Below are 13204 nucleotides of genomic sequence, written 5' to 3'. Positions count from 1 at the left end.
CTGCGGACACGGCGCTGGGGAGCCTTATCCGTCCCCGCCGCGCTTTCCTAGGGGAGCCTGTTCCACACCCACTCCGCTCCCTGCGCGGGCGGTACCGGCCCCGGGCGCCCCGGCCCGCAGGGACCCGGCTCCCCGCGCCGCTCTCGCCGCTGTCCCCGCGCCGCTCAGCCCAACCCGCCCATCGCCGCCGCTCATTGGCCCGCCGCCTTATGAATATGCAGATACAGGCCCGCGGCGGTCTAATGTCAGGCGGGCAGGTAATTAATATTCTCGTTTCGGCGCGCGGATTGGCCGATGCTCGTCCCGCCCCGGCAGCGGGGTTAGCCGCCCCCTGTCGGCGGCAGGAAGGGGCGGGCGCGGCGCCGGGAGCGCGACATGGTGGGCGCTCGTACGCGCGGGGCGCCGCTGCTGCCGCCCGTGCTGCTACTGCCGCTGCTGCTGCGGGGCGCGGCGGGCGGCATCGCCGACAGCGTCGTCTGGGCCGTCAACGCGGGCGGCGATGCACATGTGGACGTGAACGGCATCCACTTCCGCAAGGACCCGCTCGAGGGCCGCGTGGGCCGAGGTGAGGGCGGGGGACGCGCCGCGGCCGGGGGGTTTCGGCGGGACAGCCCGCGGGGTCCCGCTCGGCTCCGCTCCGCCGGGGCTGCGGGGTCCCGCTGTGCTGGCGGCGGCCGGGACCCGCGCGCCCCCGGCGCCCTCCTGCCCGCTGCACTCCCGGCGGGTCTGTGTGTGTCCCCGCAGGACGGCGGGGGCTCCTCTCCCGCAGCCGCCCGGGGACGGTCGTGGTCCGAAGGCAGCACCGCCACTTGTCACCAGCGGGACCACGGCCCCCCCCCGTTCTCCCGCCGGGCCCAGCTGGGGCCGCATCCCTCGTCCCCGTGGCGGTGCGGGCCCGGGGCCCCAGAGGCGGCGGGATGAGCCCTGCGGGATGGTGCTGTGCCCTCGGCCTGCGGGGTTGTGTAATGCCGGAGGGGAAGTGGCTCCGCGAGGGTTGCAGTAGGATTTCGGCCGGAGAGGCGGCGGGAGCAGTGGCGCTGCCAGCCCTGCCGCGTGCGCCCGCCGGTCGCTTTTTCTCTCCCGTTTTCCGCTGAAGAGCCCGTGTTCTACAGCAGGATCCGCCGGTTCACAGCCCAGTGCGCAGCGCGCTCGGTGCAGTGGGAACAAGCTTTTCCAGCCCTCTGCAGCCGGATCTGGGTCGCGCACGATGGGGGCTGATGCTTGCAGCATTCTGGACCCGACAGCGGAGAGCACAGGCTGCTCGCTGGAGCCCTCGGTGCTGGGCCCCGCGGGGGGAAGGTACAGCCGGCCGCTCTGCTCCATGCCCCAGACCGTGGCTGGCTGTTCAAGGGCAGCGACACGAGCAGAAGTAGAGGCAGATGGGAAATCATCGGCTGCTCTAACTACCAAGTCAGTAAAATCTTCAGCCTACTATTTAGGACAGGATGGAAAATTAATTACACTTGGATTACCTTTTCCTATTTCCCTCAAGACCACCACAGTTGGAATTGTGCGTGTTTCTGATAATTGGTGTACCAAAACTTAGTTGATTCACTAATATATTGAAAAGATAGCTGTGCTGGGCTGCTCTGCTGTCAGTGACAGGTGAGTGGTGGAATGTGGAGATGAGTTCTCAGTCTAACCTTTGCTGTTTCCATGTAGGATGGTGAGGATTTTCCTGTGTTATATGGCTGGAACTGTTATTGCTTGTCCTGCATGAGTGCCATCCCAAATGGAGAGCCTTTTGGGCACACTGAATACAGTGGAGGTCACATTTAAATTCTCATATGGTTTTTCACACCCATGGAAGCTGCTGCTCCAGTCACACTGTGTGCCCTGATCACTATAGGTCAGCTTCCCTTCACAGACCTCTCACAAGTGTGACTTGAATGTCCTTGTGGACTTGAACTATTTATTTCGAGTTGAAGAGAAAAAAGGATCTTTTTCAAGCACATTGTAACATGCACTTCCTTTGTGGAAAGCCCGTGGTGTTTCCTCTGAGCAGCAGGCTGTTACAGTAATCCTGCACCAGCCAGTGGTGCCAGGCACAGTGGAGACTTTACCCCTTTGAGCTCTCAGCTGCCTTTCCCTCAATGGCTTTTTATTGCACCATTGTTCCTTTACTCTGGGCTCCTCTCTGTGTTGATAGACATGTAAGGGCTATAGCAGAAATGTATGGCTGACTGGGAGGAAATGACCTAGGGATAATAATTCTGCCTCTGGGCAATTTAAAACCTTTTTTTTTAAGCCTCCATTCAGCTGCTGTGCCCTAAAGGACTGACTGTGCTGATGGCAATTACAGAATAGGCAGGTGCCAAACATAGTTGAGTTAAAGCTTGGTGTGTACTGCTTGCTCCCTGTGAGCACCCAGCGTGCTGTAAAATCCATCTTGCTTCCACAGCTCTTGTCAACAGAGCTCTGACATGCAGGTGACAGGTCTTCCTCTCCAGTTATCTTCTTGGCTATTAAAGGACTTTCTTCCTGTGCAGGCTTTCCTTTAATAGGAGCTGCCTTCTGTGGAGTCCTTGGTTTGCTATCACTGTAATCTGTAGCTGGCCAGAAATATCTGTGTGGGAGGACAGGTTAAACTTTTCACCCTCTGTATTTCTGGTGGTTAGAGTCCTCTTTATGCCCAAGTTCGAGTGGTAAAGAGAAGTGGAAGATTGCCTGAGCAGCTCTGTGTGAAACAGGAGACTCAGAACTGGCATTAATTTCCTCTCACTCGTTTGCATTGGCTCTGTCTTTGGCAGCGTGTGCTGGGTTAGTAGCTCTTGCTTTGTCTTGGCCAGTGCAGTGTCTGTTCCCATGGAATTGGGGCTGGGAGAGGTGAGTGTCAGCAGAGAACTTCGTCTGGATCAGCTTCTGCCTGAAGTGCCCGTGGATGGATGGTGTCCACAGTCGTCCCTCCTGCCCCTGTTTCGTTGGGAGCTGTTTGGTGTGCAGCCCTGGAGGCATTGCAACAGTTTGCATTTATGCAGGAACCCTGATACAGTAGCAAACCAAGGCAGGTAGAGTTGTTGGGGGCTGCTGTGGAGGTAGTGAAACACTGAAAAGAGGCAAATTTTGTGATTTCTCTTATTTGTCAGTTGCTGTACTGTTTGGGCACAGTGTTTGGGCCCTTCTCAGGGGCTCTTTGCATGCCTACAGACAGCCCCCATTTCAGCTGGGTGGCTCTGAGAACATCAGCTGATGAAGCTGCTGGTGCTCTTGAAATGCTTGTTTATCTTTTTTGCTTCCTTCATCCCATCTTCATGCTGAGAGGTATTGTGGGCCTGTGCTGAGAAGAAAGGGCTTTGTAAGATGCCTAATGCTTTTCACCCTTCTGCCATTCCCCAGTTCTTTGTTGAGGAGGATAAGTCTAAAACCCAGTGCTATCAACTGCTAACTTCAAATCTGTTGCATCAATGAGTCGAGTCAGTCCTATGCCAGCTATTTTAGTTTTGTACTTGGAGTCTGAAATGTGAAAATATTGTAAAAATATTCTAGGTGTTTTCACTCTTTAAAGCAAGAGCCAATGGCCAAGTCCTTTGGCTTCGTGTAATGCTTTTGTAAACAGGCTTTTCTTTCTGAAATGGTGAGAGTGAGTTTACTGTGTCTTGAACTGCAGCAGGTCTCCAAACCTGTTTCCTTACATTTCTTGGATTTTGGGGCTTTGGCTTCTTGTGCTTCTGCTCTGGTAGTGCTGCCACCTGGTCAGAGCAAGCAGGGGAGCTGGGTCTGATGGGTTCTAAGTGCTAATGCCACTTCTGGAGTTAAGAGCTTCAAGAATATATAAAATGTTTCTTCCTCAGAATATAACCCTTCTCTCACTCCTTTGTGCTCAAAACCCAGCCTCTGACTATGGTATGAAGCTGCCAATCCTGAGGTCCAATGCAGAGGACCAGATCCTGTACCAGACCGAGCGCTACAATGAGGAAACCTTTGGCTATGAAGTTCCCATCAAAGAGGAGGGTGACTATGTGCTGGTGTTGAAGTTTGCAGAGGTCTATTTTGCACAGTCTCAACAGAAGGTAAGCAACAGCTCCTTGTGTGTCTCTGATGCGAGTTCCTGGCCAGGACTGAGTGTGCTCAGGTTACCTCTGCTGCTTTGCATGCTGGAGGAAGGAATAAGTTAACTGAGGTCCCAACCTCTGCCAGGTTCTGAACCTTTAGAGCTCTTTTCCACATTCTACCTATACAGTTGGACTGGAAAACTTAATTTCAAAGTATTCAAACAAACATGTGCAACTGAACATAACTAGCAATAGAGTTTTACAACCTATTTAGGCTGTGCTGGCTTTGAGAAGTTTTTTCCTTTTTCTTGAACACTTGTATCTGACTGGACAGCATAGTTATGTTGGAGGAAGTATTGCATAGATTGAAGCAGGGAGGTGGTCTGGGTTTAATAGCCTACTCAAAACAATTTTTACAAATGTAATAAGACTTGATACTGGTTCAGTCTGATCTTGAAAGTAGAGGTAAATTCATCTGCTTTTTGCTTTTTAGAGAAGAATAACCCTTGTCCACTTTTGAAACCCCTCATGTACAGAAGTGGAAGCAGAAACAAGCAGAACTCAAAGCCCTGTTACAAATTGGGGTAGGGGTAGTTTGGGTTTTAGTCTGGCTTTCCTGATTCCATCAGCTTCTTTAGGGCTGATCTCCTTAAGCACTGTGCTGCCTTCCTGCCAGAGAAGTATTTCAGGGAGCAGAACTGGTGGGGCTAGCTTACAGAACAGATGCAAAAAGCAGCCTCAGATTAAACTGAAGGGCTGAGGTATCTTTGGTTCCTCTTCCTTCATGTGGTTCTGCTGGGATTCCCCAGGTGCTGCACGAAGTTTGAGTCATTACAGCCCTGAGGAGGACTTTCACTCTGAGTTCACAGATGTGGTTAGCAGTTAAACATTTTACCTCCTTCAAACCCTGTGTTCCTTACCAGCTTGTTTCCTCTTCTCTGTTCTGCTGCAGGCTGTTAGTTAGAAATGGCTTCATTCCCTAGGGTGTGGTGTGTCACAGCCACCCCAGGGTGGTAGGAGCAGGTCTTCAGACAGGAGAAGAGTTGTGAAAGAGAAGCATGAATAAACTAGAATGAAAATGTGCTGTCCTCAGTCTGAACAGCAGATGTAGGGGCTGTTTTAAAAGGAGGAGGCAGATTTCAGGGTATTTGAAAGCATTGTTAATGCTTTATAGTGTCTTTACCTGGCTGGTTTTGGGCTTTGAATCCTTCCCAAAGGAGGGAGCCAGGACATGTTACAATGCTTTCTGGCTCTGGGTGCATAAAAAGCAGAGACCTTTCCTGCTCTGTTCCCATTTCAACTGTCACGTGCCTGAATCTGCTCTGACTCTGTCATTTCTTCCACCCTGAAGGTATTTGATGTTCGCTTGAATGGCCACGTGGTGGTGAAAGACTTGGACATTTTTGACAGAGTTGGACACAGCACAGCTCACGATGAGATCATTCCCATGAGTATCAAAAAAGGAAAACTGAGTGTCCAGGGAGAGGTTTCAACATTCACAGGAAAGCTCCACATTGAGTTTGTAAAGGTAATAAGCTTTTCAGGGCAGAGCCTTGATCTTCCCTTTCCCCTTCTTACCCAGTCATGTGCAGCTGTGTGCAGGAGGAGGAGAGGTGTTGGTAGGTGGGGAGACCATTCCTGTTCTCAGAGCTGCAGCACTGACTGCTGCTTTTGCTTTTTCCAGGGCTACTATGACAATCCGAAAATCTGTGCCCTATACATCCTGCAAGGAACAGTGGAAGGTAAGCACAGTTTCTGAGCCAGAAGGCTCTTCCCCCTTGGAGAGCAGCCTGTTGCTTCTCAGACTATGAGATCATAGCTTTTCTGACCCACATCTGCCAAAATTGTTTCTCTTTCACTGAGTTCCCACAGAGTGCAGTTGCAGAGAGAAGTAGGTGTGTACTGTCCTCATTCTCCTCTAAGTCACAAAGCTTGTGTCATTTTGGAGTGAGAAAAATCAAATTGTTTTGGAATTTCCTGTATATGGGGTAGAGGAGAAGGGAACATGTCTGGTCAGTCTCAGCTTATAGCTACACATAAATACCCTCTGGCCTTGTATGTCAGCAGCAGCCCTGCAGACAGATAATTTACAGCTATTTTAGCTAGTGCTTAAATATGTCTTACCTGGAGCTTTGTTTTGCCTTTTCAGCTTTAGGACAAGGCAGTATTTTTTCCCAGATACCAGTTCCTCTGGATAGCTCTGGGGAGTGCTGGAAAGGTCCTTGTTCTTTTATCACCCTCTTTGTAAGTGAGCTGGAATTGGAGCCCCTCTAACTCCTGAACTAGAAAGGTTTAGGTTCCCTCTCTGACCATAACATTAATTTGCTTTACTATGGGATGGCCAGGTGCTGCAGAAGATTTGGTAAGAATCTTGTGACCAGGTGGCACCTGCAGCTCAGGCCCAAGGCTCTGGAGGCTGGATTTGAGTGGGGCTTGGCCATGCTGCTCTCACAGCTCTAACTTTGAGGGGTGCAGTGATGTGGAATAGGACTGCTTATGAAAAGGGTTGTTCCTGTTCCTGTTTGCACCTGCATCTGCTGGTTCTGCAGGCAGATCTTACTCAGCAGCTGCAGTATCTGAATTTGTGCTCTACATGTACTTTTGTGCATTAACTTGTCTGTGTGACACATCAATGGTGTGGAAGGATGAAGTTTTTCTGCAGGCTGGATCCTTACATGCTCTTATCTTGCAAAGAAAAGAAATAGTGGTGTTATCCTCTGTGGTAGAAGATATTCCTCTCTTCTGAGGTGTTCTGGTTGTGGTTTTGGTGGGATCTCAGGTGCCCTCTTGCTGATGTTCATGTTGGATTGGGGAGAGGGGAAGGAAGCGTCCCAAGTGAACTCCCAATTTACATCCTGCCTGCTTGCAACCTTTTGTCTTGTTCAACAGATGTTCCAAAGCTGCAGCCACACCCAGGCCTGGAGAAAAAAGAGGAAGATGATGATGAAGATGACTATGATGATGGTTCAAGTGTCAAAAAACAGGCAAATAAGAACCGGGTTCAGTCAGGCCCACGCACACCAAACCCCTATGCCTCGGACAACAGCAGCCTCATGTTTCCTATACTGGTGGCCTTTGGTGTCTTCATCCCTACCCTCTTCTGCCTCTGCCGATTGTGAGAGCAAGCCCCACAGTGCATCAGCCCAGGGGCTGGGAGGGAAGGAGTTGGACCAAATATGGTTGCTTTCAATTTCTCCATATTGTTCATAATTTAAGGAAAAAAAAAAAAAAAGAGATGATTCATTTGGAATGAATAGCAATGAATAGCAGGTCCAGGTAAGAGGGAGCTTACCTTCCCCCTGCCAGCAAGCAGCAAGGCCCTCGCCTTCCCCTTCGCACCATGTGCAGCCTCTGATTCTCCCTGGGGCATCCAAGAGTGAACTGAGTCCTGGCTGGGTGTGTATTGGGCCATGAAAGCTGAGGCTGCCAGTCCTGGGCCGTGTCCCACACTGAGAGAAAGCCATGTGCTGTAGGATCTCTGCCTTTACTGGGTGGAATACGGTTCCTTAAGCAGGAAAGCAATTCTTAAAACAAGGCTGGGGTACACATTTTGTCCAGGAGTGTGGAAGTGTTGTGGTGCTGTTGGGTGTCAAGCAGCTGCAGAGGACGGAGCCTGGCTCAGCATCTCCCTGAACGTGTGCAACACAATGTATGGTACTTGCCTGCAGAAAGATACCAAGGCTCCAGACCAGCCTCCGTGGAGACAGTTCCCTCCTAAGACTGCAAGCTGTGCCAGGAGCAGAGGGATTTGTCTGGCCTGATTTGCTGCACCAGTTGGGAGAGACTTTCCTAGTCTGGCAATTGCAATGTTTGTTCCATCGCAGAGGGATTCTGCTGTAGCCTGCGAGAGGCTGACGTTGTTAGCGTCTGATCAGATGCACTTGTTTTCTGTATTGATTATGGCTTTTGTTTCCTTTAATATCCTTTTATTTTCAAAGGTTTTGTTTTAAGCCCAGTTCCTTGTTTTGCCTTTCCTAGCAAGTGACCTCTACTTTGGAAGAAGCTGAGAATCAGTTGAACTAGAGAGGAGGTTCAGGACTTATTCCTTAACCTTCCTCATGGTGAGCTTCCTTCTCTGTGACTCTAAACAACCTGTGCTGTAGGACAGAGAGCAGAGCAACCTGGTCGATGCTCCCTGGGGTCTCATTCCCTCTGTAGGGACCAGCCCTGCCTGTGGCAGTGAGAAGTAGAGCTGGTCAGTATTTGCAGTGAGTGAGTTTGGCCTTTTGCATATCCAGGCCCTGTAGTGAAGGGGCAGATGTCCACCTTTTCAGTCCTGCAGAGCAAGGTGGTTTGTTGCCATCCAGAGATCTGGAAATGAGCAATGCACTGGAGACAAGGTCACCTGCTTCCCCCAGGGATATTTCTGCAAGAAGCTTCTGTTTCCACATGCAGAGCCTGTGCCTGCCTGGCAGAGGCTGAATGGAGAGAAAGCCACTGCTGTGCCTTCTGGTCCAGAGCTGCAGGCCCTGAGGAACTGCCTTCCCACAATCTTGGCCTCCAACATGCTGAGCGTTTCTGGCTGACCAGGAGGAAGATGTTCTGTGCTGGAGCAGGATCCATCTCAGGCAGGGTTGGGTTTTTGTGGATCAGCTTTGTTGCTGCTGACCTCTGGGCTCCCGGAGTGCTTTACCTCATGCTCTCTCCCTTGTCCTCAGAAGTGTTCTGTCTTTCCCTGGAGCAGTGGCACTGAGCAGTGACCTCTGCTGCTCTGCCTCTCTAGGTTTTGCTAGCACTTGTTTCTGGGTTTGATCCCCTGCAGTGGCTCAGCCTTTCTTTGAGCAGGGTCAGCAGAATTACCAAGTTTCTGGCCAGGGAACTGGAGGAGCAGCCTCTGTTCTGCTGGGCCCGAAGAGCTGAAGCCTTCCCTTCCTCTTATCCCTCAAGCTGTAATAGGAGCTGTCAGCTCAGGGTCTCCAGAGTGGAAGCTGGGGGAGGTGACAAAATGCTGCTCTCTGCATCAGTGCCACTGAACCTTGCCTTTCTGATCACATCACTGCTACAGGCCTGACCCTAATTCTCTATCTGTGAGCTGAAAAACAAGCAGGACCTTCATTATCTTCTCTCTAACTGCACAAGGGGTAGTTTGGGACAGAAGGAAGAGAGTCCCTGCCCCAGTTAAAGGAGAATCCAGGCTTTAGAGAGAGCTGATCTTGAAGAACAAACCTTAGGATGAAAGGTGGTAAGCTTGAAGCTGTCTGCTTCATCTTCTAGCTACTGTTAAAATCCTAATACTACAAAACTATTACAAAATATGAGCTCTGATTTGTTCAGTGACAGTGCCTGCAGAAATTCTCCAGAATTTTTGGGTTTGCTCTAACTGGATTGAAGAGACATTTAGATCTTTATCAGTTTTGAGAATCATGAACTGTGCTAATTTGTTAAGCAAAGAATCTGAGGTTGAAAGGAGGCGTCTCTCTAAGGAGCTGTTCTCCTCCAGGCCTTTTAGGGTGCATTTTATTTGAGCATCCTTGATGCAAGGAATCACTCAGCTTCTTCTGGCTCGCCCACTAATCTAAGCACCTTGCCTACCATGGGTGTGTTTAGATGTGCAGAAGTTGGAGACAAGGCTTTTAGGATAGTTTATCCTGGCCTCTCCTAGCAGCCAGGGCACCCATTTAGTGCCACAGCTGCCCCAAGGCAGAGCTGTACAGGGTGTGATCCAGTTTGTTCTAGTTGCTCAGATCATATGAATTTGTCTTATTTGAATAAGAATAGGGAGGAGAAACAGTTCATCCTTCATGGCTTCAATTTAGTTGTTTTGGCTCTGGATTTGTGCATCTCTCACTACAAAGCTGGTTTCTGGGGTGTTCCTGACCCTGTTAAGGTCCTGTGAGCAGTTTCCTTCCTGGTACATCCCCTCCTGACAGGTTTGCTTTGGAAGGAGCCTTCAAACAGAGCATGTGGGAGCAGCAAGGATGGTGGGGGCTGGCCAGTCAGCACCTTTCTGGAAATGCAGTACTCCAGCTCCCCTGGCCATCTCTGTCTAGTGTCTGCAAGCCAGACTCAGGGGTGTAATGTGGTACCTGGTCCTGACCAGGGAAAGAAAATGTTTGGGCTGGCTGTAGCTTTCCAAAATGGGTGTTTGAGGGAATATCCAAGACACTGTTTAACTGAGACAGGTCAGAGACAAGCCTGTTTGTGCTGATTCCTCTGCCAGCAGCAGGCAGATGGAGTGCAGCAGTGTGGGGAGCTGGGTCAGAACAGACCCTGGCATGATTCCTGTTGTGTAGACAGGGGCAGATACAGCAATTTTAGTAAAGCTTCCACTTAATAAAGGGAAAATCACTGTCTATGATGATTCAGGCCTGGATCCAGCCTCAGAATAATGGTTTCAAAGCTTATTTTAATTGTCCCATCAGCCCCTCCTTTAAGCCAGGCTATTGAAGTCTTCTGTGTGTGTGACTAAACATCTCTGACCCTTTTGAGTGTCCCAGGTGGCAGTGAACAGAAAGCCAAATGAATTCCCTTCTCTTTTTGGTGCCTTTGTCTCAGGCTTTGAATAAAAGTCTATTTGATGGAGCTTCTTTTTTTTTTAAGGAGCTTCTGAGTTTTTTTCTTTTTCTTCAAGGGACAGGCATTCCCTGCCCTTGAGATCAGATGGGGATGGTCTCCCTGTCCCCAGATGCCAGCTCTGGAGGTCACAGCTGAAGCAGAGAGCTGTGAGCAGGTATCTTTATTTCAACCCTTGAAATCAATGGAAGAAAAGTCTAGCAGGGAATAGAAGAACTTGAAGAGCTCCTTCAGGTCTGGTGTGCCCCAGAAATGGCCTGAAGGCAGGATGGAGAACTTCCAGACAGTCTGGTGCCTGGGAGTTGGTGCAGTTCAGAGCAGAGTGAGTCACGCTGGGTCCTGGGAGCTGTTTGGCGCTTAGAGATTCTGGGTGCAGAGTGGGGCTTGGGGGGTCCTGCACCCCTGATTTACTCACTGAGGGCTTGCCCTGTGCTGCTTAGGTCTGAACAGAGCAGGGACCTGTGCCTTGTCCCTTGGCCTTTAAGTTGAAACAGGATTGCAACAGCCAGGGAGGTGTCCTGCTACGGGAGCTCTGGGCTGAACAAGCCTGTTGCTGATAGAAAACAGCAGGAGGGAGAGAGCCACGAGAGCAGCTTCAGCCCTTGATGTGAGACAGATCCTGAGCAGCTGCGAGGTACCAAGTGTGTCAGGCTCTGTTTGGTGCTCAAATGTGGGAGAGATCCGTCTGCTTCTTGCACGTATGATGGGGAGGGAAATATCCTTGCTGAGAATCCAAGGGAGATGGGAACTGGGCCAGCACTGAGCTGATTTACCTACTGGCACTTCTGCATCTCCACAACAAATGCCAAAGCCTAATACAATTCAAGGATGCTATTTTAACGTCGGCCTGGTTCCACCAGTCTGTCTCCACAGGCTGGTCCCACAGAGGCTCACAGAAATATTCCCAACGGCACAAACACGCCAGGCTGGAGCTGGGAAGGCTCAGAAACGTGATCACACAGATGGGCCTCCTGTGCTGCACCCCTGCTTCGTGCTGCCCAGCAGGTCTGGGGCACATGCATTCACCTTGGATCCAAATGGATTTGACCCAGGAGTATTGTAGCATTGAAAGGTGCTGAGATGGATGGGAGAGGTGAAAGCAGGTCCATGTCTTCCGGGACTCTGGCTTGCTCAGAGTTTATTGCTGTATATTAAATACTATTTTTGGAGATTGAGGGGAAGATGAGGGTGGGGAGGGATGTAACGATGCTGTCCCCAGTCTGCTTGGTGGGATGGTACTGCAGGTTATTGATAGGTTTTGATTTTTTTTTCCCATAAAGTGCTTTATTTAAAACAAAAAAAAAAAAAATCAACAGAATAAGTGCTTTCCACCCTCCTAGAAACTGTGCTGGCTGATTAGAAAATGTGAATAATCTTTTGCAAACATCAGAGGTTTCTGCTAAAGAGTTTGTGTGATGGAGATTTGAAGGCAAGGGGCAAAGTACAGCTTGAACCAGTTTAGCTGGGAAGAGTGTGAATCCAGGAAATGCAGGATCTCTGCCCTGGAGTTGTCCCCTGTCACACTTATTGGGGACGTGCTCTCCTGTGCTACCTTGGCTGTTCTGTCACACTGTGGCAGTTCCTGAGCTGGTGTTCTGGAGCCAAGGAGTGACTGGAAACTGGCTGGCAAGTGGGGGTCTTGAACTTTTTGTGGTCTTCTCGGGGGCTTTGTGCATTCAGGGCTTTCCCACTTGAGAAGCAGCTGGGTACGTAAAGGAGCCCCAGAGCCGGTGAGAGCAGAGGCAGGATGTGTGCTCCATGCCAGGAGGCAGCACCAGGCCTGTGAGAGGTGCTGGTGCTGTTTGGGTCCTGTTGGGGTAGCAGAGCTGGCACATGGTCCCACTGCTCCATTGTGCCTGGCTGGGGGCGCGTGGCAGTGACCTGTGCCACTGGCGTTAAGGACACACCACAAACTACTTCAAGCTGCAGGTCTACATTGTCTGTAAAGGCTGAAGCAGTGTGAGGATGTGAGGAGAAACCTCCATCTGTACATGTCACCAGTACAAAGGATTTTTGAGGAGGATTTTTTATTTTACTGCCCATTGTTTTGTGTTATAACAACTTGCAGTGACATTTTTTAGTTTGTTTTGCAGCAAGCTTGGGCCCTAGGTGAAAAGCACAGATACCTATTTCTGATTGCATTGGCTTTGAAGGGACTAGTTTGGGGGAGATGGGCATGGGGTGGGTTATTTTATTTTTGGTACACGGTAGCAATTTTATTTTTTAATTTTCCCAGGATGTTTGGCTGAGGGAATGTTCTGAAATCTACTGTCTGGCAGTTTAACCAGCAGTGTGCTAAAGGAAAATAAACAAAATTATATTGTCACTTGGATGAGATGGTTCCTCTTTTCTGGTGGTGGGGGCAGAGGAGCCCCTCTGGTTTACACCCACACGAGGGAGGCTGAGCCTGGCTGACTGCTGGGTAACACCGTGCTGCTGCCTCCAGTGCAGCCCTGGTGATCTCTTGCCCATTGCTTTGAGTCATAAAGTGCAAATCGAACGGTACAACATCCTCTTAAAAGTGCTGATGTGGTTGTTGCTTCCTGCTCGGAGCCGGAGCAGCAGAGAGATGCAATCTGCTTTCTGGGCTTTGCAAGCTGCCCCCTTTCAGCTTGAAGCCGTGTCAGAGGCAGCTGGGGCTGGGGCTGGAGCAGGGAGGAAGCAGCAGCCTTGTGCTCCAGGTGCCTGCTCCTGTGGCG

At 50.4% G+C, this 13204-nt stretch overlaps 1 protein-coding gene across 1 annotated transcript; it reads left to right on the top strand.

Moving 5' to 3' along the window:
• Positions 1-375: 375 nt before the first annotated feature.
• MLEC (malectin) lies at positions 376-12831 on the top strand. Its single transcript, XM_063173427.1, has 5 exons — positions 376-565; positions 3832-4010; positions 5344-5520; positions 5677-5734; positions 6882-12831. The coding sequence occupies exons 1-5, from the start codon at positions 376-378 to the stop codon at positions 7109-7111; spliced, it is 834 nt and encodes a 277-aa protein (XP_063029497.1). The 3' UTR covers positions 7112-12831.
• Positions 12832-13204: the final 373 nt, after the last annotated feature.

This window comes from Melospiza melodia, chromosome 20 (genome assembly GCF_035770615.1).
Source record: "Melospiza melodia melodia isolate bMelMel2 chromosome 20, bMelMel2.pri, whole genome shotgun sequence".
Lineage (NCBI taxonomy): Eukaryota > Metazoa > Chordata > Aves > Passeriformes > Passerellidae > Melospiza > Melospiza melodia.
Note: the sequence above shows the minus strand (reverse complement) of the source record. Positions and strands in the feature narration are given on the sequence as shown.